Source organism: Arabidopsis thaliana, chromosome 5 (genome assembly GCF_000001735.4).
Source record: "Arabidopsis thaliana chromosome 5, partial sequence".
In the NCBI taxonomy this organism is placed as follows: Eukaryota; Viridiplantae; Streptophyta; class Magnoliopsida; order Brassicales; family Brassicaceae; genus Arabidopsis; species Arabidopsis thaliana.
Genome location: NC_003076.8, coordinates 12,913,066 through 12,940,622, shown reverse-complemented (window position 1 = coordinate 12,940,622; position 27,557 = coordinate 12,913,066). Strand labels below are relative to the sequence as shown.

The 27,557-nt window shown below is 37.8% G+C and overlaps 1 protein-coding gene, 1 non-coding gene and 5 pseudogenes across 9 annotated transcripts; 3 read left to right on the top strand and 4 right to left on the bottom strand.

The window, feature by feature from the left end:
* Positions 1–393: 393 nt before the first annotated feature.
* AT5G34665 lies at positions 394–5,106 on the bottom strand (annotated as a pseudogene; the record flags this gene model as incomplete). The annotated part of the gene is made up of 1 exon: positions 394–5,106.
* Positions 5,107–5,186: 80 nt separating this feature from the next.
* On the top strand, positions 5,187–6,482 carry AT5G34644 (annotated as a pseudogene; the record flags this gene model as incomplete). The annotated part of the gene is made up of 1 exon: positions 5,187–6,482.
* Positions 6,483–7,273: 791 nt separating this feature from the next.
* Positions 7,274–12,115, top strand: AT5G34623 (annotated as a pseudogene; the record flags this gene model as incomplete). Its single annotated transcript has 1 exon — positions 7,274–12,115.
* A 5,450-nt stretch (positions 12,116–17,565) lies between these two features.
* On the bottom strand, positions 17,566–19,326 carry AT5G34602 (annotated as a pseudogene; the record flags this gene model as incomplete). Its single annotated transcript has 1 exon — positions 17,566–19,326.
* A 278-nt stretch (positions 19,327–19,604) lies between these two features.
* Positions 19,605–20,257, bottom strand: AT5G34581 (hydroxyproline-rich glycoprotein family protein; the record flags this gene model as incomplete). The annotated part of the gene is made up of 2 exons (NM_148006.1): positions 19,605–19,994; positions 20,162–20,257. 2 exons carry the CDS (start codon positions 20,255–20,257, stop codon positions 19,605–19,607), a joined length of 486 nt encoding a protein of 161 aa, NP_680311.1.
* A 2,794-nt stretch (positions 20,258–23,051) lies between these two features.
* On the top strand, positions 23,052–24,035 carry AT5G34560 (annotated as a pseudogene). Its single transcript has one exon.
* A 1,236-nt stretch (positions 24,036–25,271) lies between these two features.
* Positions 25,272–26,830, bottom strand: AT5G05115. Of its 3 annotated transcripts, none has more exons than NR_144242.1 (2): positions 26,682–26,830; positions 25,272–25,730 (listed from the first exon to the last, which is right to left on the bottom strand). It is a non-coding gene; the product is annotated as an uncharacterized misc_RNA (transcript). The 3 variants fall into 3 exon arrangements; NR_144243.1 differs by lacking the exon at positions 25,272–25,730 and adding an exon at positions 26,066–26,407; NR_144244.1 differs by lacking the exon at positions 25,272–25,730 and having other exon boundaries at positions 25,979–26,693.
* Positions 26,831–27,557: the final 727 nt, after the last annotated feature.

Below are 27,557 nucleotides of genomic sequence, written 5' to 3'. Positions count from 1 at the left end.
AAAACTGCCAATTGAATGACGATATACTCTGAAAAAGAAGTACTTGGATCGCCATGATACCATGATAAATCGACCATTTTTTATATATTTTTTTTTTCTTTGGTGTTCTTTCTCTCCCCCAGACTTATTCTTTTTAGAGAGTAAACAAAGGAGAACTCGCATACTGAATCGACACCCTCGACATTTTTCCAACCTTTGTAATTGATCATTTCAAATATTGTATAATAATGGGGTCATAAGAAACATTCCTACCCCTATACACTATCTGAAAATCTTCTCAATCTCTCATTATATTTTTCTTTTTATAAGGGGAGAGGAACACATTCTTACTATCACATTGGTCTCAATATCTGGTATGAACAAGGAGTCAAGATTTATGAGTACTAACTGTTTGAAGAGGTAAAAGGAAAAGCAGTGATATTAGCTCCAGCCTTAGTGGTTGTGTTGGAAACTAGGATTTCCTCAAGTCTGTTGGTTTGCCATCTAGATTTTTCAATAGTCGGATTGACTCGAACCTGTAGCACTCATCATTTAGGCAATAATCAAGAGAAATATAGATCATGATTCTTAACTAAAGTAAAGAAAACATTTTTTTTTTGTTTTTGTTTTTTTTAAAAAAAAAAAAAGGAAAGTGACTCAATAAACTCAAGAACGAAAAATAATAAGAATAAAAAATAAAAGCATAATTAGTAAGAACCTTCCCCACACTTAGACGACATTGTCTCCAGTGGCATTCAAATTCAGAGAAAGCGGAAAAAAGAAATCAAAAATAAAAGAAAATAAAAGAGAGGGAAAGACAAATCAAACCAGTGGGTTGCCTCCCACTAAACGCTTGTTTTGAGTCAATAGCTTGACTTGACGGAGTTCAGGATGTGGGTGGAGTGGTGGAGGATTGCTGCTACCTCCTTGCCTTCCAAGGAGGTGTTTAAACTGATCTAGATGGGGCAGCTGCGGGTGTCGATCGACACTCTTCTCGTCACCTGCAAGAACAACAGAAGAAACAAGCTTTCGAAGAACTCTAGGCTTGTTATCTAGTGAAGCAGACTTCGAAGAATCGAAGGTAAGGCAGGAGAACAGATAGAAGAGAACTTATCACATAGGTCCTCAAGATGTGTGGGCTGAAGAGAATGTGTAGAATCATCTGTCAAGTGGTGGTGTTGATCGACACCGTATCTCTACAACTCTCATTGGCGAGTTGAGCTGATGGGAGCGTTGTGTGTGGCTCTGTTGTGGGATTCTGAGCAGTCTGAGGAGTTGTGTCTATACTGGAAGCAATGCTACTGATAGTTTTAGTAAGCTCTGAACCATCCATGCCAAACTTCATCTCCAAATCAGAAACCTTTAGAGAGATTTTACCTCTCTTCACATCAAACCTAGCACCAGCTGTAGCTAGGAATGCTCTTCCAAGGATAAAAGGATCTTTGGGTTCCTTCTCATAGTCAAGGACCACAAAATAAGCAGGGATAAAAGAGTTACTGTTGGAGCTGGATTCCCCTCCAGGAATCCACCTGCGAAAATACCAAGCCAGCCCACAAAAGCCCACCAAGCCCACTAAGTAAAGGACCTACGCAGCTGACGAGCCCACATATGCGAATGGGAATTTGGGCCAGATAAGCCCAGTCACCTGATGCATGGAGATAAGCGAATAATGACCTAGGAATTGACAAGGAGATATTCACGTTGCGTACCTGATATCTCCGAACTAACCTGCCGAATATCCAGGAGGATCTCCGCAGATCCCGGACGAAGCAACCACGTGTGTAGACCTATATAAGGGAGCAAGGACGACTTGGAAGGGACATTCAATCTAGTTCACATTGGCACACACACACTTTTACACTTGTAATCTCTTTTCTCATTGTAAAAGCTTTGTCAAAATCAATACAAAAGTCCATTCGTTCTTAGCAATATAACTCTCAAGGTTTCAGTGAAGATCTAGCCCTCCTTTCTCATAATCTTAAGTACAAATCTCTATTGTGGATTTCAGAACCCACAGTTACCAACCTTAACAGGAACATCTTCAAGGATTTATTCAGCGATTCTTTTGGAACGATCCGCGAAGGCCTGTAGTTAGTCATGTCTAGTCTCTCAGCAACAGACTTAGGCATGAGGTTGATACTTGATCCCAGATCACAAAAAGAGCAGGTGAACCTGCTTGTGGAGATAGAGCAATCAAGAACGAAGCTACCTCGATCCGGAAGCTCCTCAGTGGTCTGATCAAGAGTGATGGTGCGGATGTACTCAGCAATGTCCACTCTCTGTGCCTTTTCTTTCCTTACCTTAGGCAGCATGATTGCACTGATGTCCCTGGTCAGCAGCTTAGCTTCATCTAAGCTAATACCATTCTCAACAAGTCGCTTGACATACCTGTTGAGTGGAACAGAAGATGTCTCAGAAGCATCCTTAGGGAAAGAAGTGAGGATCTTCTCCATGATGGCTATGCACTTAGCAGCATGAATCTCCTGCTTAGAACGACGCTTCCTAGGATAAGGGATAGGAGGAGTGTAAACAAACTCGGGCTGCATTGGGATTTGCACCTCACAAGGTGTAGTCCGCATCCAGTGTTGATCGACACTAGAGGGGTATCGATCGACATCGTCGTATTGAGTCGTCTTAGAAAAGAGTGTCCCATAGGGTGTCGATCGACACTGGAAGGTGTCGGTCGACACCATATCTGCAACTGCGAGCTCCAACTTGTCTTCAGTGTCCAATTCTTCCCACACATCATCCCCTTCTGTGATCAAGATGGCATTACAGCTCTTCCTTGGTTTAGCATCAGGATTACCAGGAAGAAAGCCCTCTTGTCTCTTGATTGATTGTGCAGTTGAGCTACCTGTACATCCAGCTTCTTCAAGTGAGAGCTCAGATTGTCGATCTTCCCATTAAGATTTGTTTAGACAGCATCAAACTTGCCATTAAACTCCAGAACGAGCTTTGTTTTGTTCTCTCGAATCTGCTCAAGTATAGATTTTATTCTTGTCTCTGATGAGAGTGGAGGGGGGGGGCTTGGTAGGCTGAATTACCATAGGTCCTCTAAGGAAAGGTCTTCTAGAAAGCCGGCTTGGGAGTATAGTTGGAGGAACTCTGGTTCCCTGTAAACCTGTTGCCATTGAAGTTGCCTTGTGGTTGTCCAAACTTCATGTAGCTCTAACCATCGATGTAGAAGACTCCCTCTTCAGACTCAGTCTCAGGCTCAATAGTCTCATCTTCAGCTGCAAAGTGGACATGCTTCTTCCTTGTAAGCAAGTTATGAACCAAATCTAGCTTAGCATTCACCTCTGCCATCTGATTGCCTGAAACAGCTCCAACAATCTTCTTCCTCTCGAAGTCTGTGTTCTTAGTGATGTTGCTACAAGCAAGATTCTCTATCAGAGCTGTAGCATCAATTAGGTAACGTGTGTTGAAGTTACCATTGCTCGCTGCATCTAGAGCCATCTGGTATCTCTAATCGACTCCTCCGAAGAAGGTACCAAGAAGTTGTACCTCACTGAAACCATGATGTTGGCAGTCCCGTTGATACTCCTTGAAACGAACCCAAGCAACCTTGAAAACTTCAGCTGGACCTTGTGTGAAGGTAGACAGCATGTTTCTCAACTCCTAAGACTTAGCATCATCGTAGAAATTGTTCAAGAAGGCTATCTTGATGCTTCTCCAAGTCTTGAGGGAACCTGCTTTAAGTTGTTTCCGCCAAGAAGCGGCTTCTCCAGCAAGTGAATAAGGGAAAAACTTGCACAGTAGGTAGTTCTCTGAGACTCCATTAGCCTTGATGCTTAGAACAAGGTCCTCAAAGCGCTCGATATGGTCCATTGGCTGCTCATGAGATAAGCCATGGAAAGGATGCTGGCCTACTAAAGCAAAGTAGCTAGGCTTCAGCTCAAAATCGTTCCTCTGGAAGGGTGGGGGTACGATCATTGATCGATTAGCATAAAACAGGTAAGGCCTGTTGAAATCCCCAAGAGTACAGCGTGAGTAACAAAGTGAAAGTAAAAACTAGACGAAATCTCTAAACTAAACTCAATGGTGATTCCCAAGAACTTTGGCAACGGCGCCAAATTTGATACGGTTCAAATTACCCTAAGAACTACTCTCTCAAAAAAGAGATCAGTTGCAGTATTTAAGGATTGATTTCCACAAAGTTATTTTGTTAAAACAATGAGTTTAATGTCAAGATTAAGCTAGTAGGGTATGAATGAAATAAAATGAGAACAAAGTAAGAAAACAGCAGATTGATTGTGTGTAAACGATTAAATAAAAGGCTAGGAACAGGGTATTCTCAGGAAACTATTGGTTAGTAGATCTAATGAAAGCTAGGTTGTTATCGAACCATTCTTAAACTCAAACTCTAATTATGGAATAACTAGCGGTGTTTTGCGAAACTCCCTATATCTATAGCTAAGAATAACCGGAGAAGCCGAGAGATTATAACCTAAATATGCATTCTTAATGAGTTCGATTGTTCACCTTAGTAGATAGGCCGATTCTTATTACCCACCTATAAACCAGGTTCATCAAATAATAGATCCAACTATAGATACCTATGGTGGGCATATCTATTGTCTGGATTCAAGACCTAGTTAATTACTCTAGATCTAGCATTAAACATAATAAAGATGAAGAATTCTAGAGATAACCTAGCAGAGGGCGCGATCTACTAACCATATGGATCCCTAATGAGAAACCCTATTCCTAACGAGCAGTTTACTCAGACATATTGATTGTAACAAACAACATGATTGAATAAGAAAGCATAAACACAACAAATAAGATAAGGGGAGGGAAAGAAGAGATCTCTTCACTGTATTAAGAACTGAATAAATCTATGAAACCACTCGATGAATAGCTTCTGTCTCTCAATAACAGGGTTTTGCAAAAACAATATAAAGACCATATAAAATGTCCAGGGACTAATAATGCAAATAGGAAAGTTTTCTGGGAAAAATTTCCTCTTCTGTAAACTTGAAAGCGTCATGGACTTTGTTGGGCCAAAAATGGTGTCGATCGATACCAGGAGTGTGTGGATCGACACTCTCTCTGATTTCTGAATCCAAAATCGTCCTTAGCTTCCTTTTCCTTAGCTTTTGCTCCAAAATGTCTCCTAATCTCCATTGTTGTCCCATTGCATAGAATACCTGAAAAAACACTAAAAACACTTGAGAAATAACATAAAGACTCAAAATCTTATACCTAAAACATAGATAAAATCAGTGATAATAGGGATATATCAGCTATAAACATCCAACAAGAAGATGAGTCTCCAACAAGTTATCAGACTCCCAATATTGAGGACAATATGGTTCAAGAAAGGGGGAGATTCAACTCAAATTGCTGCACCTACTACCCATCAATTTATCTGGACTATAAAGCACACACCTTTGCTGAATACTCACCATTCTGGAAAAAAAAAATTAAGAGATGATTAGTAGAGTCATCACTCAAGAAGCTTACAAGAAGAAAGTCATCCAAGAAACGATTGGTGATCCCGGTTCATTCACTCTGCCATGCTCCCTAGGACCATTGACATTTAATAGGTGCCACTATGATTTGGGAGCATCTGTTAGCCTTATGCCTCTCTCTATAGCTAAAAGGCTAGGAGTAATGGAATACAAGTTCTACAACCTAACTTTACTAGTTGATGGTTCTGTTGCACATCCTCATGGTTTAATAGAAAATCTGCCTGTCAAGATTGGAAATGTTGAGATACCTACAGACTTTGTAGTGCTGGATACAAATAAAGAAGGAAAGGATCCCCTGATCCTAGGCAGACTATTCTTAACCTCAGCTAGAGCAATCATAAATGTTAGGAATGGAAAAATTGATCTAAACCTTGAAAAAGGTATCAAGATGAAATTTGACATGAGCAAAGCTTCAAGGAAATCAACATTAGAAGGTCAAAATTTCGGGATTCAGGACATGGATGTTGATGTAGAAACAGAAGCTGAAAACCCACCAAGATTTAACTATACTTCTCAACTCAGCAAGCTGAAGAGAACTTTTGACCACTAGAAGAGAGCAACAGCATGGTTAGCTCAGACTGAAGAACCTAGAGAAGATGACTGGTATGAGATGAGAAAAAAATTTAAATGGCAAAGCAGAGTCATAGAGGGGTTATCTTCAAGAGTGATGAAGCTTAAAGGTCAACTTTGGATTATTGAAAAAAGAGTTAATAATTATTCAATGGGTATTGATCGAGAGAAGATGGAAACTGCTCTAGCTATCAATGAGGAAAATGAGTTTGCAACAGAATGGTTTGCACCAGAAGATCAGAAAGGAGTTCATTTTGAGAAAAGAAGCTTAGAGAGTAAGTTGTTGAGTGAAGAGGAAATCCCTATTCCGACTTATTCTCTAGGAGTGCCTAAACTGCCCAATAAACCCTCTGCTGAAGAAGAACTCTTGACACTTGACTTTGTTACTGAAGAAGGAACTCAGAATATAATACAAAGCTTAGGAGGATACAATTGGGAAGTTAACTTACAAGATGGAAGAACTGAACCATGCAATCTTTATACTTCAAGAAATGGTTAAAGGCTACTCTAGTTTTGAAACTGAGGATTGGTCAAAGGAAGAGTGTTCTGAGCCATGCGATTGAATGACGAAATAAGAGAAGCTTCATCACCGTTTGATCGACTAAATTCATGAGGCTTATTCTAGTCCGTTTGATCAAGCGTTTTAAAGAGTGGAGAACCCTCCACCATCCGATCAAGTATTTTGCATTTCAAGGGATACTCGATCCTTTACGCGAGCTCAAATTATTTGGAGACCAAGGAGTGAGGTCGAGTGTCCCACCTGTTCCCCTTCACTTCATTACTCGATAAACAAACCAATTACCCATGCTCCTCACTGTTTCCAATCGACTCTCCTATCCATCCAAAAGAGAGAACCGAAGACAATCGTCCTCCACCCATTGAAATAGCCAAACCATCCTTCAAAACTCTCTCTTTCGTCAACTCATTTTCGCAAATTCTCTATCTTTCACAAAGCTTCAAAATTTTCATTCCAAACTTCCCCTATCACTCCTCAAGAATCCGTTCTCCTCTTCACCATACCTCACCAAAGTTACTCGATCATTCCAAATTCCATCCTCAAAATTCCAACCGGTTTTTTAAGATCAAATTTCATCACCAAAAACGGAATACTTTCCAATTTGATACCTCTTGGAGAGTTGTTTTTGATTACATTGTTGAAACTCACTACCAATCTCCATGGATTCAAGAAGAAAGAGTTCATCTCGGGCTAGAAGATCCTCTGTTGATAACGAAAAAGTTGGGCATTTGACATGAGTGGCATGACTGAACGCCAAGCTCGCCGTGCTCAAAGGTCAAGCTCGATTCAAGGAGGAAGTTCCAGTCACTCAGCCATGCAAAGAGAAGAAGTAGCTAGGGGCAAGAGGGTTTGTTGAGGCTGAGGAAGAACACCATGAAAAAGCAGTCTTTGAAGAAGCGGTTTCTGAGGAAGAGGTTAAGATTATCGGGGATGATACACCAGCCCCTGTTGGGAGAAGAAACTGGCCAAGGAATAAGAGAGAGCCAACCCCAAGCGAGTACTATCAATACTTGAAGGAGTTGAAGTTCGAGGGAACTAGATACCCTCATAAGGAAACGATGCAAGAGCTTGGTATTTGTGGGGATGTGGAATACTTGATGGAATCGGCCAATCTTGTAACGTTCATGAGCTGCCAATTTCGGGGCTTTAAAGAGGAGAGCTGTCAACTCCTTGCAACCCTCATAGTTCACTTTTGTGTTGATGATTCAGAGAAAGAAGAAAGAGGAGGTCTTGATTACATAACATTCAAAGTTAAGGATGTCGAGTATACACTTGATATTACCCACTTTGATACCATTTTTGGGTTTCCAAGTGGAGAAGGAATCCGCCAAGACTATGACCAAGATGAGCTACTCTCTCTCTCTTTGGATAACAATCGCCGGTCCAAAGCCTAGTCGCTCGCCAAGAGCAAGAGTTCTTGAATTCGAAGTCCCGTGATTAGATATCTCCACCAATGCATTGCCAACACCATCTTTCCAAAGAAGACCACTGGATTTGTTGGTGAAGAAGAGCTATGCATGATTGATCAAGCTTTGGTCTTCATTCTGAGAGAGACCAAAGATGGGAGGAAGAAGGTGCGAGATAGAGCGGACACATCGCTGACTGTTGTTCATTTGGATCATCTATTGAGCTATAGAGAGTATGCTGCAATGATATGTCTATAATTTGCATGATTTATGCATTCATTCTTCACCACTTTGTCATTGTTTCATCCACATTTTATCTCATTAGGAGTCGTTTTAGTGTGTTTTACATACTTAGGACGATTTTCCATTAGGATTGCATGTGCATGGCATATTTGGTTGTTTTCAGGTACTCTGGATGCTTTTGGAGTTCAAATAGAGAAGAAACAGAACAGGAAGTCAGAATGCCCAATGACGCCTTCAGCAAAAGTACTCTATCGCAGCCTCGGAGCCTTGCCAGGGCAAATCACTCTATCGCAACCCCGGAGAAGCTAGCAGCTCAGTTTCACTCAATCGCGAAGCGGGAGGAATCACCCCATCAGAACCACTCGATCACCACTCGATCACCAGGAGGCCTATCTGCTCGTCCTGCACTCAGCCAGACAAGCTGAGAATGAAGAAGAGAAAAGAAGCCGAAGCAACCACTCGATCACCACCTCATGACATCCACTCGATCGCACTCGATCAGAGGGTCGCTGGACCATTCAATCTCGACTTCACTGCATTTCACTCAATCCCAAGGCGGAGCCCCTGAAGCCCAATATGATCAATGACATACTCGATCACAGGGAGGCTCATTTCAGCCCATCAGATGCCAATGACACATTCGGTCGCAGGGTCATGACGTGAAAATTTGCTATATATCTAGTTTCCGTATTTGTTTCATGTCTCGCTTATATAAGTAGCCCCTTAGGGTTTTCCCTAGGGCATCCAGTTTTTCATCATGTTTTTCATCAACTTTTACATTTCGCAACTTTCGTAGCCGCAGTGTTTCTCCTGCGACTTTGTATTTTCACTTTCAGTATTTGATATTCAGTTTTTCGTTTAAGTCTTTCGTCATTTCTGTTATCATGTTTTTAATCGTTGCTTTGCTATTGTCTTTCATTATGTCTGAGTAGTGAACCGTATTTCTGAGGATGGGATAGATTAGTTGTGGTTTACTTGGTCGTTGTAGGTGGTTGAGTTTAGAATACTAGAATCCCTTCTGGAGTAGTTGCGCTTATTGCTTGTTTCACTGGCTAATGGGGAATATGAGTCCAGACGTCCAGCGCTCAAAAGGCGTTTAATGGGCGTTGGATCCTATTAATCTCAGAGATATCTGCCTCTACCCCAAGGCTTTAACAAGTTGATTCGATAATGCCTGCTTAGTTAGAGATTGCTAATGGCAATTAGGTCAGTGTCTAGCTTTGCTTGAGGATTTCTATCACGGGAGTGAATTAATTTGTTGTTGAACTTGTTGTCTAGGGATATCTTCTGTGAAGTTTTGTCAACAGTCTGGATAGATTAAGGAGACCACACTATTCGGTTACCCCATCCTTAGGAATCATTTATCCATTTGACTGCATGTTATCATTTCTATTTTGTTATTCACCTGCCTGTTATTGCCATTTCTGCTTTTAGTTTCATTTCATTTCTGTTTTCGCATATTAGGACTGTTAGAACCAACCAACTCTCTGCTTGGCTTGACTTAGAGGTTTCTAATCATATCTCATCTGTTTGCATCACACCGGATTGGATTGACAACCTAAAATACTACAATGACAAGATAGTGTTTTAGGATTAATTGAGTAAAATCCTACTATCATGCAACCATCCATCGCTCGGGGATTCGCGGAAGCCTTTGTGTTGGTGGTCTCTTAACACCAATCCTAGGAGCAGCGGGGATATACTTGGGAACCCGTGACGTGTTCCCTAAGTTCATCGACCTCGATTACCTCAGGGGAAAGGATTATCTTGACAAGACAACTCTGGTGGATCACTACATCTTCAAGTTCAACCATCTGGAGCAAGATACCAATGAATTCGAGCAAGCTCACTATGAAGAAGATGTTGATCAAAGAGGAGATGAGATAGTTGAAGTTCACTAGAAGCTTGGTGTGCTTGAAGACTTTGGGAACCTTCACAGCAAAACGATGAAAGGTTTCAAAAAGAAGATGAGAACCATGAAGAAGTCGCTGAAGAGTATGGAAGCTGAAATAAAAGACTTCCAGAGCAAGCCAAGGCCCCCGTCTCCCACCCCAAAGTAATAAGAAGCGGTTCTGCGAGCTTAGATGCAAGGAGGGCTGACAGGATCGATCGACCCTGAGCTTCATCATTTGAGCCTCGGAAAGTGATCTCCGATTTGAGAGAGCCAAGGAGTAGGCAGAGAAGAGCATCCACACGCTCGACCAACTACTCGACCAGACAGGACGAGCAAACCCTTCCGCCTCAACATCAGTCCCTGCTTATACTAAAGAAAGTAAGGACGAGTTCGTATCCGTCTACTTCACCTGACCGATGAGGTAACACCACCACCTACATTGTACATACCATAGCTTTTTATTTGTCTTTGTGTGTTTTGTGTTGTGGTCTTGAATTCTTTCTCAGATTTTTTGAAATTTTTTTCAGAAAATGATTTCATCAAAAACAAAGTGTCATGTAGATTGCATTTCATTTTAGGATTGTCATTTTAAGATGAACAGACTCCCATTTACCCAATGATATACAGTGTGAAAGCTCAGAAGATGATCCAAGTCCCTTAGATGTCCTAACTCTACACTTATTCCCATTCTTTTCTCTTTTTTGGTTCATGTTGTTAGGGGTGTTTCTTGAACGATTCAAGAGTCTAGCGGGTTTGGTTTTGAATTTTAACAAACTTAAGACTTTTCTTCTAATCTTATAGCATAGAGGGCGTTTTACACTTTCTTTGAATTACAATGCCTAACTTTCTTTTCTCTTTGAACTCCAAACCCTTTACTAGACTAACACATTTGAATCACCCCTTAATATCTCTAAACTCTTTCTCTCTCTTTTTTTTCTTTTCATTTCCATTCTCTTTTTGTCTCAATCCATACACCATCCCAGTGAATTAACCAGTTATTAAACTTGTTGTCTAGGGATATTTTCTGTGAAGTTTTGTCAACCCCCTAAATAGATTAAGGAGACCACACTACTCGATTACCCCATCCTTAGGAATCGTTTATCTATTTGACTGTCTATTATCATTTCTGCTTTGTTATTCACCTTCCTGTTATTGCCATTTCTGCTTTTAGTTTCATTTCATTTATGTTTTTGCATATTAGGACTTTTAGAACCAACCAACTCTCTGCTTGGCTTGACTTAGAGGTTTCTAATCATATCTCATCTGTTTGCATCACACCGGATTGGATTGACAACCTAAAATACTACAACGACAAGATAGTGTTTTAGGATTAATTGAGTAAAAATCCTACTATCATGCAACCATCCATCGCTCCGAGATTCGCGGAAGCCTTATTGTTTGTGGTCTCTTAACACCAATCCTAGGAGCTGCGGGGATATACCTGGGAACCCCTGACGTGTTCCCTAAGTTCCTCGACCTCGATTACCTCAGGGGAAAGGATTATCTTGACAAGATAACTCCGGCGGATTACTACATCGTCAAGTTCAACCATCCGGAGCTTGGACCTTCTTTGTTACCCCTACCTTGCGAGAACCAAACTTCAGTGAAGACAAGGCATAACATCAACTTCATGCCATCTCCCTCTGCCATGAAAATCGACATCGGAGGAGCTAGAGAAGCTCGGTGTGCTTGAAGAGTTTGGGAACCTTCACAACAAAACGATGAAAGGTTTCAAGAAGAAGATGAGAACCATGAAGAAGTCGCTTAAGAGTATTGATGCTCAAATAAAAGACTTCCAGAGCAAGCCAAGGCCCCCGTCTCCCACCCCCAAAGTAATAAGAAGCGGTTCAACGAGCTCAGCTACGAGGAGGGCTGACAGGATCGATCGACCCCGAGCTTCATCATTTGAGCCTCGGGAAGTGATCTCCGAGTTGAGAGAGCCAAGCAGAGGCAGAGAAGAGCATCCACACGCTCGACCAACTACTCGACCAGACAGGACGAGCAAAACCCTTCCGCCTCAACATCAGTCCCTGCTTATACTCAAGAAAGTATGGACGATTTCGTATCCGTCTACTTCACCTGGCCGATGAGGTAACACCACTACCTCCATTGTACATACCATAGCTTTTTATTTGTCTTTATGTGTTTTGTATTGTGGTCTTGAATTCTTTCTCAGATTTTTATTACACAAGGGACTGTGTAATTTAAGTTTGGGGGAGGGTTCAAGACATGTTTGACATTGTGTTCTCTTTTCTTATTTCAAATTTTGCATCATCTAAGGCATAGAAAAAACCATAAAAATTTGAAATTTTTTCAGAAAATGATTTCATCAAAAACAGAGTGTCATGTATTTTGCAATTCATTTTAGGATTGTATATAGAGTGCTTGTATTTAAGATTGCTCATTTGCATTGGAGATAATGATGATTTCAAACCATGAGCATGTAAATTCAATAAAGTAAGTTCAATGCCCAGGTAGTTAGTTCTTTGTTGAATAACCGATTGTTTCTCTGAAGTAAGACCGCACCCTACTTTAAATTTACAACTTGACTATACTGCTTTGATTCAAAACTCGCTAATCTGATGTCATTCCCTACTATTAGAACCTGAACTTAATTTGCAATTATCAGGTCTATGCATTGTTTGTGAACTCATGGCTACCATATACATACTTGGATTATCTTATTCACTTCACCACCCTTTGTTAATCCAAGTAGCTGATTCTCATCTTTAAAGCAGTTTCCCATACCCTGAGTTTAACCTTATTTCAAGCCAAAGATCATTTTGTGTGTGATTGTGAGGTCTTTTATGATTGAGCTTAGTATAACGTGTTAGGTATGAGCCGACAAGAGCAGTCTTTCATGTAGACCTAGCCCACACTTTTTGGGTTAGCTAGGACTAGGTGGAGACTTGTATTTGGGATTGGGATTGTGTATGGAATGATTGGAAAAGAGAATGGGAATGAAAAAAAAAAGAAAAAAAAAAGAGAGTAAGAGTGTAGAGTTCTCGAGGGGGATACAAAAGAAAGTGTTAGTCTAGTAAAGGGTTTGGAACTCAAAGAGAGTACTTAGGCATTGTAATTAAAAGAAAAGGGTAAAACGCCCTCTATGCTATAAGTTTAGAAGAAAAGCCTTAAGTTTGTTAAAATTCAAAACCAAACCCGCTAGACTTTTGAATCGTTTTAAGAAACACCCCTAAAAACATGAACCAAAAAAAGAAAAAAGAATGGGAATAAGGGTAGAGTTAGGACATCTAAGGGACTTGGATCATCTTATGAGCTTTCACACTATATATCATTGGGTAAATGGGAGCATGTTCTTGTATGTGTCTGTTGACTCTAACATTTAACATTCTGCTAAAGCTCAATCTTTTCTATGAGAGTCCAGTGTTACTCGACCAATTCATTAAAGGGACCATTTTTGTCTCTTAGCTTAAGCCCGAAACCAAATGAGTTCATAACCATTGCATTGCTTGATCCATTGTTTGTGCTTAATGAATGTTAAAGGGAATCGGTAGATGTGAGTGCTTGAATAGATTAAAGCAGGTTGTTAGGTTGCATTGTGACGAGTATGGCTAAAGTTTTTAAGTAAGGATCTATCACTTTGCAATCTAGAATTAGCTACCTGGACATTGAGCTCACCCGTTCTATATGCATGCTTCGGTTTTGAATCCCCACCTTCAAACCTCTCCTTCAACTTAAGATTTTTTGGTTGCTTGAGGGCAAGCAAGAGATAAGTTTGGGGGAGTTGATAACACTGTATTTTACTCATTCTGGACATGTATTTATCATCTTTTAGCTTAGTGATTACTCATTGTTTCATATCATTTTGCATCACATTTAGCTTATTTTGCACACTTAGGCATTTAGGATCATCGTGCATACATATTACATCCTTTGGTGTGTTTTAAGGTCCAGAAGGAGCTTACAAGGAATCTACTCGACCCTCTACTCTATCAAGCCAGGAGGGAAGCAACAGAGCATTTCACTCAACCCCTTTACTCGATCAAGGCAGCCACAGAGGAAGTAGCAGATCGATATACTCGCCCCTTTTACTCGATCCTCTACTCGACCAGTTTACTCGATCAAGGGCAACCTACTCTACAAGACTTGTTGATCGTTCAAAGCGTCTCCTGATCCTCCTCATTCCCCACTCAACCAGACATCTGAGCATAAGAATAGGAGAGGAAGAAGCAACTACTCGACCAATTGATCACTCGGAGCATGGAGGCAAAGGCGAAGACTTTGCAGCATCCTCTTTACTCAATCTCCAAGATCGAACATTCGTCCAAACCGCCTCAAGTATCTAGTCTTCTAGTGAATCTAGGGTTATTAACATTTCAGTATAAATAGATCACTTTGGGATTTGTCCAAAGGATCAATCTTTTTATCTCTTAGTTTTTCTTTGTGTTCGTGAATCTTAAAACCTTAATTACTCTTAATCTATTTCGTTTTTGCATTTAGTTCTTTGAGCAAAGTTATTTATCTTGTTTAGATGTACATTTGGATATGATTTCAGTAATTTCTGGGTTTGTGTACTTCATTATACTACTTGAGTAGTGATTAGGGTTCTTGAGGATGGATTAGATTAGGGTAATCTATAGGTTCGTCAGTGGTTAAGATTATGTTTGATCCCTTCTGGATTCGTTGGCCTCTATGCGGTTTTTGCTAGCTAATGTGGGAATTCGATCATAGGTATCCAGCGTCCAAAAGACGTTCAAATGGATGCCTGATCTACGAATTCCAGAGATTTATAGATTCTAGCCCAAGAGATTGGATGTTTAGACTGCTTATTGACTTTGGTAGATTGTTGCTTAAAGCCAGCTCTGCTATGTTTCATCAACGAGAGTTGAGATTAGGAAGCGGTAGAGTTATGAGGGTCTCTTTGACGAGAGTGGATTGACCTGGTTTTGAATCTATCGTCTAGGGTATCTGCCTTTCGCCTGTTAGCCACCTGATAAACCCTAGAGTTGCCCTTATCAATGAATCAATCCTTAGGACTTCTATTCTTCTTAGATTTATATGTATTCACCCCATGATTGCAGTTTTATTCATATCTTATCTGTATCACATGTTGATTGCATTTTGGTTCTTAAATTTGTTACCTGTTGGTTCTACTCGGCCCAATAATCGAGTAGGGCTCTTAAAGTTCTCATTTTTGTTGTTTGAATCCTGATTTAGGATTGTTATTAGAAACCCACCATCACTATAACCTGGCTTGACTTAGTTGCTTTTGTATACATCTTGATTGCTATCAATAACAATGAACTGGATTGACACCCCCTATAGCTGCATCGACATATTAGTGTTTAAGGCGAATTGAACTGAACCTCACTTCAGCACATAAGTAGGCGTAAAAATCTACTTATCATTGCTCTGCTGCTTCCCTCCTGGTTTGATAGAGTAGAAGATCGAGTGATTTCCTTGTAACCTCCTTCTACACCTGAAAACACACCAAAACATGATATATGTATGTAAAAAGATCCTAGATGCCTAAGTATGCAAAATAAGCTAAAAAGATGCAAAATGATATGAAACAATGAGTGAACACTAAGTTAAATGATGATAAACACATGAGTAAAATGAGTAAAATACAGTGTTATCAACTCCCCCAAACTTATCTCTTGTTTGCCCTCAAGCAAACAAAAGATCTTAAGTTGAAAGAGAGGTTTGAAGGCGGGGATTCAAGAACCGAAGCATGCATATAGAGTGGGTGAGATCAATGTCTAGTTAGCTAATTCTACGTTGCAAGGTCAAAGATCCTTACTCAAAAACTTTAGCCATACTCATCACAATGCAACCTAACAATTGTCTTAATCTATTCAAGGATTTACATAAACCAATTCCCTTTAACATTGATTAAGCACGAACAGTAGATCAAGCAATGCAATGACTATGAACTCATTTGGTTTAGGGGCTAAGGCTAAGAGCCAAAAATGGTCCCTCTATAGATATGGTCGAGTAATAGGTGACTCTCATAGAAAAGATTGAGCTTTAGCAGAATGCAAGAAAAGACTCCCATTTACCCAATGATATATAGTGTGAAAGCTCAGAAGATGATCCAAGTCCCTTAGATGTCCTAACTCTATCCTTATTCCCATTCTTTTCTCTTTTTTGGTTCATGCTCTTAGGGGTGTTTCTTGAAACGATTCAAGAGTCTAGCGGGTTTGGTTTTGAATCTTAACAAACTTAAGACTTTTCTTCTAATCTTATAGCATAGAGGGCGTTTTACACTTTCTTTGAATTACAATGCCTAACTTTCTTTTCTCTTTGAACTCCAAACCCTTTACTAGACTAACACTTTTGAATCACCCCTTAAGATCTCTAAACTCTTTCTCTCTCTCTTTTTTTCTTTTCATTTCCATTCTCTTTTTGTCTCAATCCATACACAATCCCAACCCCCCAAATACAAGTCTCCACCTAGTCCTAGCTAACCCAAAAAGCGTGGGCTAGGTCAACATGAAAGACTGCTCTTGTCGGCTCATACCTAACACGTTATACCAAGCTCAATATCAAAAAGACCTCACAAACACACACAAAATGATCTTTGGCTTGAAGTAAGGTTAAGTTCAGGGTATGGAAAACTGCTCTAAAAGTGAGAGTCAGCTACTTGGATTAACAAAGGGTGGTGAAGTGAATAAGATAATCCAAAAATGTATATGGTAGCCATGAGTTCATAAATAAATGCAGACACATGATAATTGCAAATTAAGCTCAGGTTCTAATAGATAGGGAATGACATCAGATTAGCGAGTTTCAAATTAAAGCGGTATATAACTATAAGAAAACCTGCCATTTGCAACTCCCATATTGGTCCCAAAATGGTCGCAAACTAGGTGTTTACGACTACTTAACGACGATATTAGAAGGTCGCTAAAAAACCGTCGCTAAATATTGCAGTGCGAAATTGGTCGCTTATGAGCGACGAATTTTGGACACAAAAGGTTAGTCGTAAATAAGTGAATTATTTGTGACAATATCAAGAAGTGGCAGATATGCGACTAAACTGCAACGATGTACACTTAGGTACATATGTGACAATGTAGTTGCAAAATAGTATTTCCCTCTTGCGACTAAGTTACAACGCCTTATAATGTAATCGCAAAATAGTACCGTTAAAGCAACGATTGTGCCACTTTGTAACAATTTTGTGTAATTTGATTTAGTCACAAATTGGTTACAGTTTTGTAATGTGTCGGTCACATTATTGTCACATATTTTGAATAAGTTTGGTCACAAAGTGGTCACAATTATATAATTGGTTTGGTCACAAATTAGTCACATGTATTGTTTTGGTTTAGTCACAAATTGGTCTTATGAATGGAATGATAAACCTCATTTATATCGATTCAAAAGCCAATAATCTCTAATCATGTTAACATTAAGACACTAATTATGTTTACATTCAGAAAACCATAGTCATACAAATCCTAAACAAGTTTCAACAAAAACAACAAAAACAACAAAAGCAACAAAAGATCAAGTTTAATGGTTAGAAGAAGTGTTAGAAATAGTAGGTGAAGTGGAGACTAAGGGTGTGGTGCCTACAACTGTGATGGCTAGTGCGGTGTCTGTGGTGGTTGGAAGTGTGGATGGAGTTGTGGTGGTTGAATGTGTGCCTGGTTCAGGTTCAGTAGAATCAGTTGACAAATAAGCAGCCAACTCAGGATCTTTTTCTTTCATGAAGAGGACGAGCTTCTCCAAGTTGGCTATCCGAGATTGAGATTGGCAGTGCTCCACATCACGTTTTGCATTTTGCTCCTCTTGTTCAGATATCTTGAGCTGTAGCTGCTCTTGAAGCTGCACAACCGTTGATGTAGAAGAGCTCGCATAACTCTCTTTCCTTCTTCTTTTGTTTAGTGTCTCCACAAGTGATCCAAGGCCAAAATGGTTCCTTTTGCCATCTATGTGAGTACATTGAAACGAGAAGACAAATACAATCACCAAAGACAATCATAATTACTCTAAGTATCCATTGCTCATAATCAATCATAATCCAAGCAAACAAAGACAAGCAAATTGTAAGCAAAATAAAAACAGAAATAAATTACCTTAAGAAAAATCTCATTCTTTTCATCAATGTTGAGCGTACGATGAGTTGAATGTTGCGAGGAATTATCAGAAACTTGAGGACCATCCTCGTCCATTTCAGCCATCCTCTCTTCCATCATCTTCATATAAGCCTCACCAACATGCTGATATATCTGATCTACAAAAGATCCATCAGCCCTTGTATGTGTTTGCATAAACAATTCCCCATATGATACATGACGCTTCAAACGTTCCTCCTGACCAAGAAAATTAAACAGAAAAAGACAAGCTTATGTGAAGGTAATAATAGAAAGCTGTTAAGTGAACTGTTTGGATGGAAAGACAACTCTTACCATTTCTTGATGAACTTGCACAAAAGATTTCTGACCGGCTAAGTGTTTGTGCACCCCAAGACCTCCCCGATCTTAGTTTCTACAGTTTGAAGCTGTTTCACTTTTCAGTTGAGCATCTTCAGTGTTCCAATGCACCAACATCTGTTTCCAAAGTGTATCACGAATCCACGGTGGTTGTTCACCACTCTTCTTTGCTTGACTGACAATCCTTTTCATCCTTGTCTTGGCTATAACCAAGAAACCTTCTTTAACGAGCTCAGTAATGCCTTGATCCCAATATACTTTTGCTACATAACAAGCAGCTAAGTTTGCAAAGATAGTAAGAGTAAGTCAAAGTAAACAATAATAGAATGAAAGGTATTTAAGACATTACCGCAAAATTTCTGAAGTATTTCTTTTGAGTGGCTATTGGAGTAACCTACCAATTGAAGTATGGCCCATCGAACTTCCTCCTAAATATGCTCAAAATCACTTTAGACAGCTTTCCATTGTGGTGGTTAAACCTGTAAAAAAAATATGACTAAGTATTAAGCCTATGTCACTGTAGGTAAACCACCAAGACATTGCAAATATAAACATAATCGACTTAGTTGCTGCAACCAACAGAGAATTAGCAAAAATGAAATGGTTTTAAAACAAAAACACAAAACAAAAACTCGTAGACCAAAAGAGAGACTGCAAAACAAAACAAAGACTGCAGACCAAAACAAAGACTATTTTAAAACGACTTTAGGTGAGCCAACACTTAACATTACAAGCAGACCAAACAAAGACTACAGACCAAATCGACTTGCCAACACAAAACAAAGACAAGCAGACCAAAACTGTTGACCGCAGACCAAATCGACTTTAGGTGAGACATTGTTTAACAAATACAAACAGACCAAGCACAAACTTCAGACCAAATCGACTTTAGGTGAGCCAACACAAAACAAAGACATTAAGACCAAACAAAAACTGCAGCCCAAATCATTGCGCTAGAGCCAACACTAAAGCCAAATCATTGCACTAGAGCCAACACAAAACAAATAGTGCCGTCCAACACAAAGAATCCAGACCATACTTAGCTTTATCACCATTTCATAATCTTCATCTGTTTCTAGAAGGAGAGAATTATAGAGCTTACCAAAGAGTCTCGACTCATGGAATAGGCTCTTGAGACAGAATCATAAGATGTTGTCGGCCTGGCAAGGCAAGTAAGCGATCCAACAGCTCTTGGTAGTCGACATTAGGGTTTTGTTCTTCTTCGTCGACTTCCTCCCCATCTTCTTCCTTGAATTCGTCCCCATCTTCTTCCCCATCTTCCTCTTCATGATTATTAGGGTTTTGATGGTTTGGTATGAACTGTGTCTCTGGTGGATCCTGAGAAGGCTGTTCTTGAAGATAAGGAATCTGATGTTGACAAGCAAGAGGTTGTTGTTGCTTTCGACGAATAAGAGGCGGTTGTTGAGAGCCAGATTGCGAGTGAGAACGAGCAGGAGTCGGGGTTTGTATCGTTTGGGGTGGTGACTTATGGGGTCGTGTCGCCGGCTGATATTGGGAAGGACGAATTCTATTTGAATGTGTAACGGAGATTGTCGTCACAAAGAAGTAACTATATTTTATGACTGAATAAAAGGTCACAACTAACCGTCCCAAAATGCAGGTTTTCTTGTAGTATAGTCAAGTTGTAAATTCAAAGTGGGGTGCGGTCTTACTTCAGAGAAACAATCGGTTATGCAACAGAGAACTAACAACCTGTGCATTGAACTTACTTCACTGAATTTACATGCTAATAGGTTTGAAATCATCATTATCCCCTATGCAAATGAGCAATCCTAAATGCAAGCACACTATATACAACCGTAAAATGCAATGCAATCTACTTGACACTCTGTTTTTGTGAAATCATTTTTTGAAAAAAATCAAATTTTTATGGTTTTTTCTATGCCTTAGATGATGCAAAATTTGAGTTAAGAAAAGAGAACACAATGTCAAATACGTCTTGAACTCTCCACCAAACTTAAATTACACAGTTAATAAAAATCAAGACCAAAACAAACAACAAACAAAGAAAAACAAAAAGCTACGGTATATACAATAGTAGTGGTGGTGTTACCTCAGTGATCAGGTGAAGTAGACGGAGACGAAATCGTCCATACTCTCTTGAGTATAAGCAGGAACTGATGTTGAAGCGGGAGGATTTTGCTCGTCATGTCCGATCGAGTAGGTTGTCGAGCGTTTGGATGCTCTCCTCTGCCTTCTCCTTGGCTCTCTCAGCTCGAAGATCACTTCCCGAGGATCAAATGATGAAGCTCGAGGTTGGTCAATCTTGTCAGCCCTTCTTGCAGCTGAACTCGTGGATCCGCTTCTTCTTACTTTGGGAGTGGGAGATGGGGGCCTTGGCTTACTCTGGAAGTCTTTGATTTGAGCAGCCATGTCCTTCTGTGAAAAGCACCCATTTTAGTGATATAGAGTATATACAGAACTTTAGGTATATAAATCATCGGTTTCGTAACTTATTTTAGAACTTGTTTAAAAATATCAAACATGACAATGAAAGAACATGGAACTTATGATATAGATTAGGTTTTTTTGAATGTTTCGTTTGTAAATTTCAGAATTGAAGTGTTTGGTTATGTTTAATATCGATCAAATTAAAGTATCAACGTCTAAGAAAACATATAAACAAACCAAACTTTAATATTTCAAACCCAAAAATCGATAGTTGGTAATACGTAGGTAATTGGTTGCAAGATGCGACAGTTTTCTTTTTTCGTCGCAAATAAGGTGCAAAGAGGTACTGTTTTGTGATATTTTGGAAAACTTCAAAAGACAAACTTTTGAAATCCACATAGTTTGATCCAATCTATTGTTAAATATTACTGAAAAGCACTCATTTTAGTGATATAGAGTACATACAGAACTTTAGGTATATATAAATCATTGGTTTCATAACTTAGTTTAGAACTTGTTTGAAAATATCAATCATGACAATGAAAGAACATGAAACTTATCATATAGATTAGTTTTTTTTTTAATGTTTAGTTTGTAAAATTCAGAATTCGAGTGTTTGGTTATGTTTTTATATCTAATATCGATCAAATTAAAGTATCAACATATAAGAAAACATATAAACACACCAAAACTTTAAAATTTCGAAACGCAAAAATCGAGAGTTGGTAATACGTAGGTAATTGGTTGCAAAGTGCGATTATTTTCATTTTTTGTCACAAATAAGTTGCAAAGAGCGACTGTTTTGTGACGTTTTGGAAAACTTCAGAAAACAAACTTTTGAAATCCACATAGTTTGATCCAATCTTATTGATAAAAATTACTGAAAAACACCCATTTTAGTGATATAGAGTACATACAGAACTTTAGGTATATAAATCATCGGTTTCGTAACTTATTTTAGAACTTGTTTTAAAATATCAATCATGACAATTAAAGAACATGGAACTTATGATATAGATTAGGTTTTTTTGAATGTTTCGTTTGTAAATTTCAGAATTGAAGTGTTTGGTTATGTTTTTATATCTAATATCGATCAAATTAAAGTATCAACGTCCAAGAAAACATATAAACAGACCAAACTTTAATATTTCGAAATGCAAAAATCGATAGTTGGTAATACATAGGTAATTGGTTGCAAAATGCGACAGTTTTCTTTTTTCGTCGCAAATAAGGTGCAAAGAGGGACTGTTTTGTGATATTTTGGAAAACTTCAGAACACAAAATTTTGAAATCCACATAGTTTGATCTAATCTATTGATAAAAATTACTGAAAAGCTACCATTTTAGTGATATAGAGTACATACAGAACTTTAGGTATATAAATCATCGGTTTCGTAACTTATTTTAGAACTTGTTTAAAAATATCAATCATGACAATGAAAGAACATGGAACTTATGATATAGATTAGGTTTTTTTGAATGTTTAGTTTGTAAATTTCAGAATTGAAGTGTTTGGTTATGTTTTTATATCTAACTAGATTGATAACCCGTGCTTCGCCCGGGTGTGAAAATTTGATATATAAATACATGTTGCGGGAGTTTTTGGAAACTATTGTACTATGACGTTTTAATAGTATTAGGGTATTTATTTATTATTTTTTTATTTTTTTATCTTATGGTTTTGTAATATTTATAATACTAATTTATTATAGAGAATATTACAGTAAGAGGTACTTTTTAAAAACATTTGACGTGTTCCAACACTTCAAAAACATTAGACACTTTTCCCTACTAAATTGACCATTATACCCAAAATTATTGGTCAGGCATATAACCGACGGTTTATTTATTTTAATCAAATTTTAGTTTATAGATTCAGTTTATCCATGATTTACTAATCAATGTCAACTTCTTACATAGTTCACAAGAATAACAGAATCTTGTAAAAAACTTTTATCGTCTCATCGTTTCCCATATCTCCGACTAATTATCTGGCTTAATTTTTCGATTAATTCTCCAGTACACCGTCACATGATTCACTCGATTTGATTCTTTCATTCTCTCAGTCTATTTCTCAACTTTTTTTACAGTTTTATAAGTCCTTAAGAACCCTAAATTCGACTCCGGCATAATAAGAACCCTAAATTCGACTCCAGCGTAATCAACCTCTGTTTGATTCTGGCGTAAGAACCTAAATTTGACTTATGTTCTTTGCCTACAATTACATTCTCGACTTCTGTTCTTCGGCTTCAAACTGTCTATACCGGTGTTGATTTCTGCAAGAAACTTTGTGGGGTCTCAATTATTAGAAAGTGAGCATTTGAAATGTATTGTATTTGGTTAAATTTGATATGATAAGATGCTTATTCTTCCAACTTTTTTACATCATGTAAGGCATAAATTTACTTGTGTTCTTAGTGGTGAAAGAATGGAAAATGTATTACATGCTTGCTGCAAAGGAATTAAAAATGGGAAGATTCTCATTCACCGTGATAGCGATAATGGAAAACAAGTCTTCTTGTTAATATTTTGCTCTCTTTTTATAAGTATCAAGTATAGTCTCCTTTTATAAACAAGAATTTTGAAGTTTCTCTTCTCATGTGAATCAGCTTATTTATGAGAAGCTTCCTTACGACATCTCCGAACGCCATGTCCTGCTTCTGGATCTTGTCTTACTCATAGGTACTCTGTCTCTCTACATTGAATATTTCGATGTTGGTCCTTTTTGATGGATATTTTTTTCTTGAAATCCATATTTTGTGATACTGCTTCTTCGTGAAGGTAACTCCGCTAATCAAGCCATTGAACTACTCATACAGAACAAAGTTCCTGAAGTTCACATTATATTCCTCAACCTTATATCGGTTAGTGTAAAAAGCTAAAGATCGCTCTTTCGCTCATTTGTGAATGTAGAAGCTAAAGATCTCTATGTATCTACTTCTATGTCTCTTTGCTTCTCTCTTTCCCTCATCGTGACCTTGCTTTCTGACAATCGTTGGAGGGGAACCCATTGTGTCTGCAAACGTTTTCCAGCATTAAAGATAGTGATATCTGAAATAGACCAATGTCTGAACCAAGAGTTCAGAGTTTACATTGAATTAATTAGTTATGTTTGGTCTTTCATGGCTAATGCTTTTTTGAGATTTGGAGAATCCACGATAAACTCTAGAATCAATCTACATTTGCAACTTTAATTTGATCATTTTTTGGTTTGATCATTCAAAAATGGTTTTAGTTTCCAAGTACCAATAACTAATTTTGGGACATGGATTTGCAGGAGAAGAAGAAAATTTGGATAAAGTTGACTCGTTAGCTTTTTAGTCTCTTGGACACTACACTAATGTTGTTGAGAAAATTATATCGCTTCTTTTAAAAAACATTATAACGACTTGTCGATTTGTGTTGAGAAAATTGGTCGATTAATCAATATTAAACCTTGACTTATAGCAAACTTCTAACTCTGTTAATTTCTTTAGGCGAGTGGGTGAACACATCAGCTGGACTTGCTTTTGCACCTTGTGTTTTCAGCGTTGGAACAGAAGAAGTAAACTCCCAAAATTCTTTTCAATCTTACTCATTTATCAAGGGTTTTTTTTCATTCTTCTTGTCTCGTTTTTAGTTATATGTTCCCCAAACACTTGCTTTTGTGTTGATCTTATATTCTCTTTAATTCAATTTTGCAGATGATTCCTTGCATTACATTAAATTACATCACAAACGGACGTACTGTGCATCCATGAATTCAACTTAATTCAAATGATTGGTGACCATAGATGACAGAACAAACAAATATGGTCAGCTGAGCGTCTACTTATTGATGTCATCCAAGGGAATTTATCCATTTAGACGCAAACATGGATATTGTGGTCATTCTATACACTATATAAGTATATATGTTTCTTGTTATATCTTGGATTAGTAGACAATTTTTGTTATAATGATGGGAGTTTCCATACATAAGTGAATAAATAGTCAAAGAAAAATGAACGATGATTTACTTTGAATTGGCGTTTGAATTAGTGATTATCGTTCATTTATAAACTTGTGTATTGAAATGAAACGACCACGTAAGTCACATATGACCACATAGCGAGACCTCTTGGATAGTCATCAATGGACACCTATGTCTTTGATTTGCTGCAGATGTGTTTTATTGGTCGGTAAAATTATCAATTTTTGTATATTAGTGTTTTGTTTTACGGTTTCAGATTTAGTGGAGAATGATCATGGGTTGAGGGGTTGAGTTTAATTTTAAGGTAAGTAAATTAGGATTTTGTGCAAAGCGTTAAGGGTAGAGTGTTTACACACTCGTATGAACCATTTCTGAATATAATCATATGAATATCACCATAGAAATGATCCTATATTTTAGCTGCACAACAGAAAACGAAAGATGAATCACCAAATCTAAACATTGTTCACCAAAATCAAATACAAGAACACTTCATTAGGTGGAGAACATATGTTCGAAGAGTAATGGACGGATTCCTATAGCTGACAATCCGCAAGTAAATGTTCATATATGATATTTAGAAGTAGAGATGTATCCATGTAACATCGACCAGATGGATATAGTTTAAGAAATGACGGTGTATCCACCTAGTGCCGAACAAATGGATATACATTTTTGTGTTTTCTCGTAAACTTTTCTTGACAACCATGAGACACCTTAATAGATTGGTGTTACCAATCAGCTTCCTCAGCGTTTAACCTCAACTATGACCTAGAGTTGCCAAGACACTGCATGTTTCTCTTTCTCACTTTCATTCTTAACATTTTTTTCTTAGGTACTTGACTACTTGGGCTTCCATCGCAGTGTTCTTTTGAAATCTGAAATATTGGGAAATGTGATAAGTCCAGTTCTCACTATTGTTCTCAAAATTTAAATCAAGCTTTTGAAATCAACCAGACAATGCCATATTAAGATCACGAAAACCTCACAATGGTTCATGAATGTGTCAAAAAACATTATCAAGCAACTAACATATATGAGTAGACAAGTCTAAGAGATATTATTAGTAGAACAAAGTAGCATATGAAAAGCTTGCAGCAATGAGATTCCAGACTACATAAAACTGCAATAGTGAGGCTTCTACACTTTCATCCGAACATTCAAAAAGGAAACAACAACCGTAAGGCTCTATTCGATATAAAGCAAGAGCATCATCATTAATCATCAAGATATATAAAGAGAAAGTAGAAAAGACAACATATGCATCCATAGAGATAAAATACAGTTCTAGATGCATATCACATTGCATACTTTAAGAAATGCAAACGAAAAAGACAAAACCTGCAATCAGACACAAAAAAGGAAAAACTGAAGGTTAACAAAAGCACATTTTCTAATTCTTGGTTTCCACTCAATATCAAAGCCAACAAAAGCTTTTCCAGATTCATCTCTCTTGGTTTCAAGAACCTTAAGAAGCTGCAATCCTCGCTTATCAACCTCAATAGTAGTCTTGCTATACAAAATCCTACCACCAAATCTCATTGTTGGAAAATTCCTAGTTGCAACAAAGTATACACATTATTAAGTTGCTCCGCCCACATAATTCAAATAACGAACACATTATTATGAAAAAAATTCTTAATTCTACAAATTAAGGCATGAATAGATTAATACATTGAGAAGATGAAAATTGAAAAGAAAAGAACTTGAAATTCAAATCAAATGGAGAAAAAGGTGAGACAACGAATGAATTGAATTTTTCAAATCAAAAAGAAGCAGAAATTGAAAAATAGAAGAGAAAATCTCTGGGATTTGAAGAGGTTTCTTACCTCTCTCAAACCATCTATCAATATTTGATGAGGTTTCTTACCTCTCTCAAACCATCTATCAATTATTCTCTTGTTATAAACAAGAGATTCGATTTTCCTTCTTCCCAATTGAAATATACCCTACCCGATCTATTTCTTGTCTCCTTCACATCTGATGCATCCTTGCCCGGAAGAATTCTCAGCCATCGTTCTTTCGTCGATAATGAGATTCTCTGTTTACCAAGATATAATCTCGTCCGTCGAAATAACAAGGGGACAATCGGACGGCCTGTAATTGTGAAGTAACTACCTTTTTAATCTCCAGATCTCAACCGTCTGTTTTAATCTTATTGGCCACATGCTTTATTAGATATCATATCAAACAAAACCAATCGAACCGGTTAAGCAATAGATGCTTCAATTTGGGAAGGATAGAATTGTCTTTATTTCTTCCAAAAACAAGGAAAAGTGCTTAAATCCTGGGAAGTGCCTAAAACGTAAAAACATTTCTTAAAAGTGCCTAATAGTGTAACATTCCCTTTATTATAATATAGATGTGTTGACACTCATCATTTTGTATAGCAAATTACATTGTAGCAAATGGTTGAAATATTAGATTTATTAGTTAGAGTATTGGAGTATATTTGTTTTTATATGCATTTATTTATTGGAAGGAATTTTATATATGTATTTAGTATAGTATTATATATTATAATCTATGTTTGTCAAGTGTTAGAGAAATTTTGTTTATTACATTTTGTTATTTTATTAGTAATGAAGATAAGGTAAATTTTATTATGAATAATTATAAGAATGAAAGTGAATTATTTTCATATGTATTATATATTTTAATTAAGAATTTTATAAGTTGAAAACAAAATCACAAAACAAAATAAA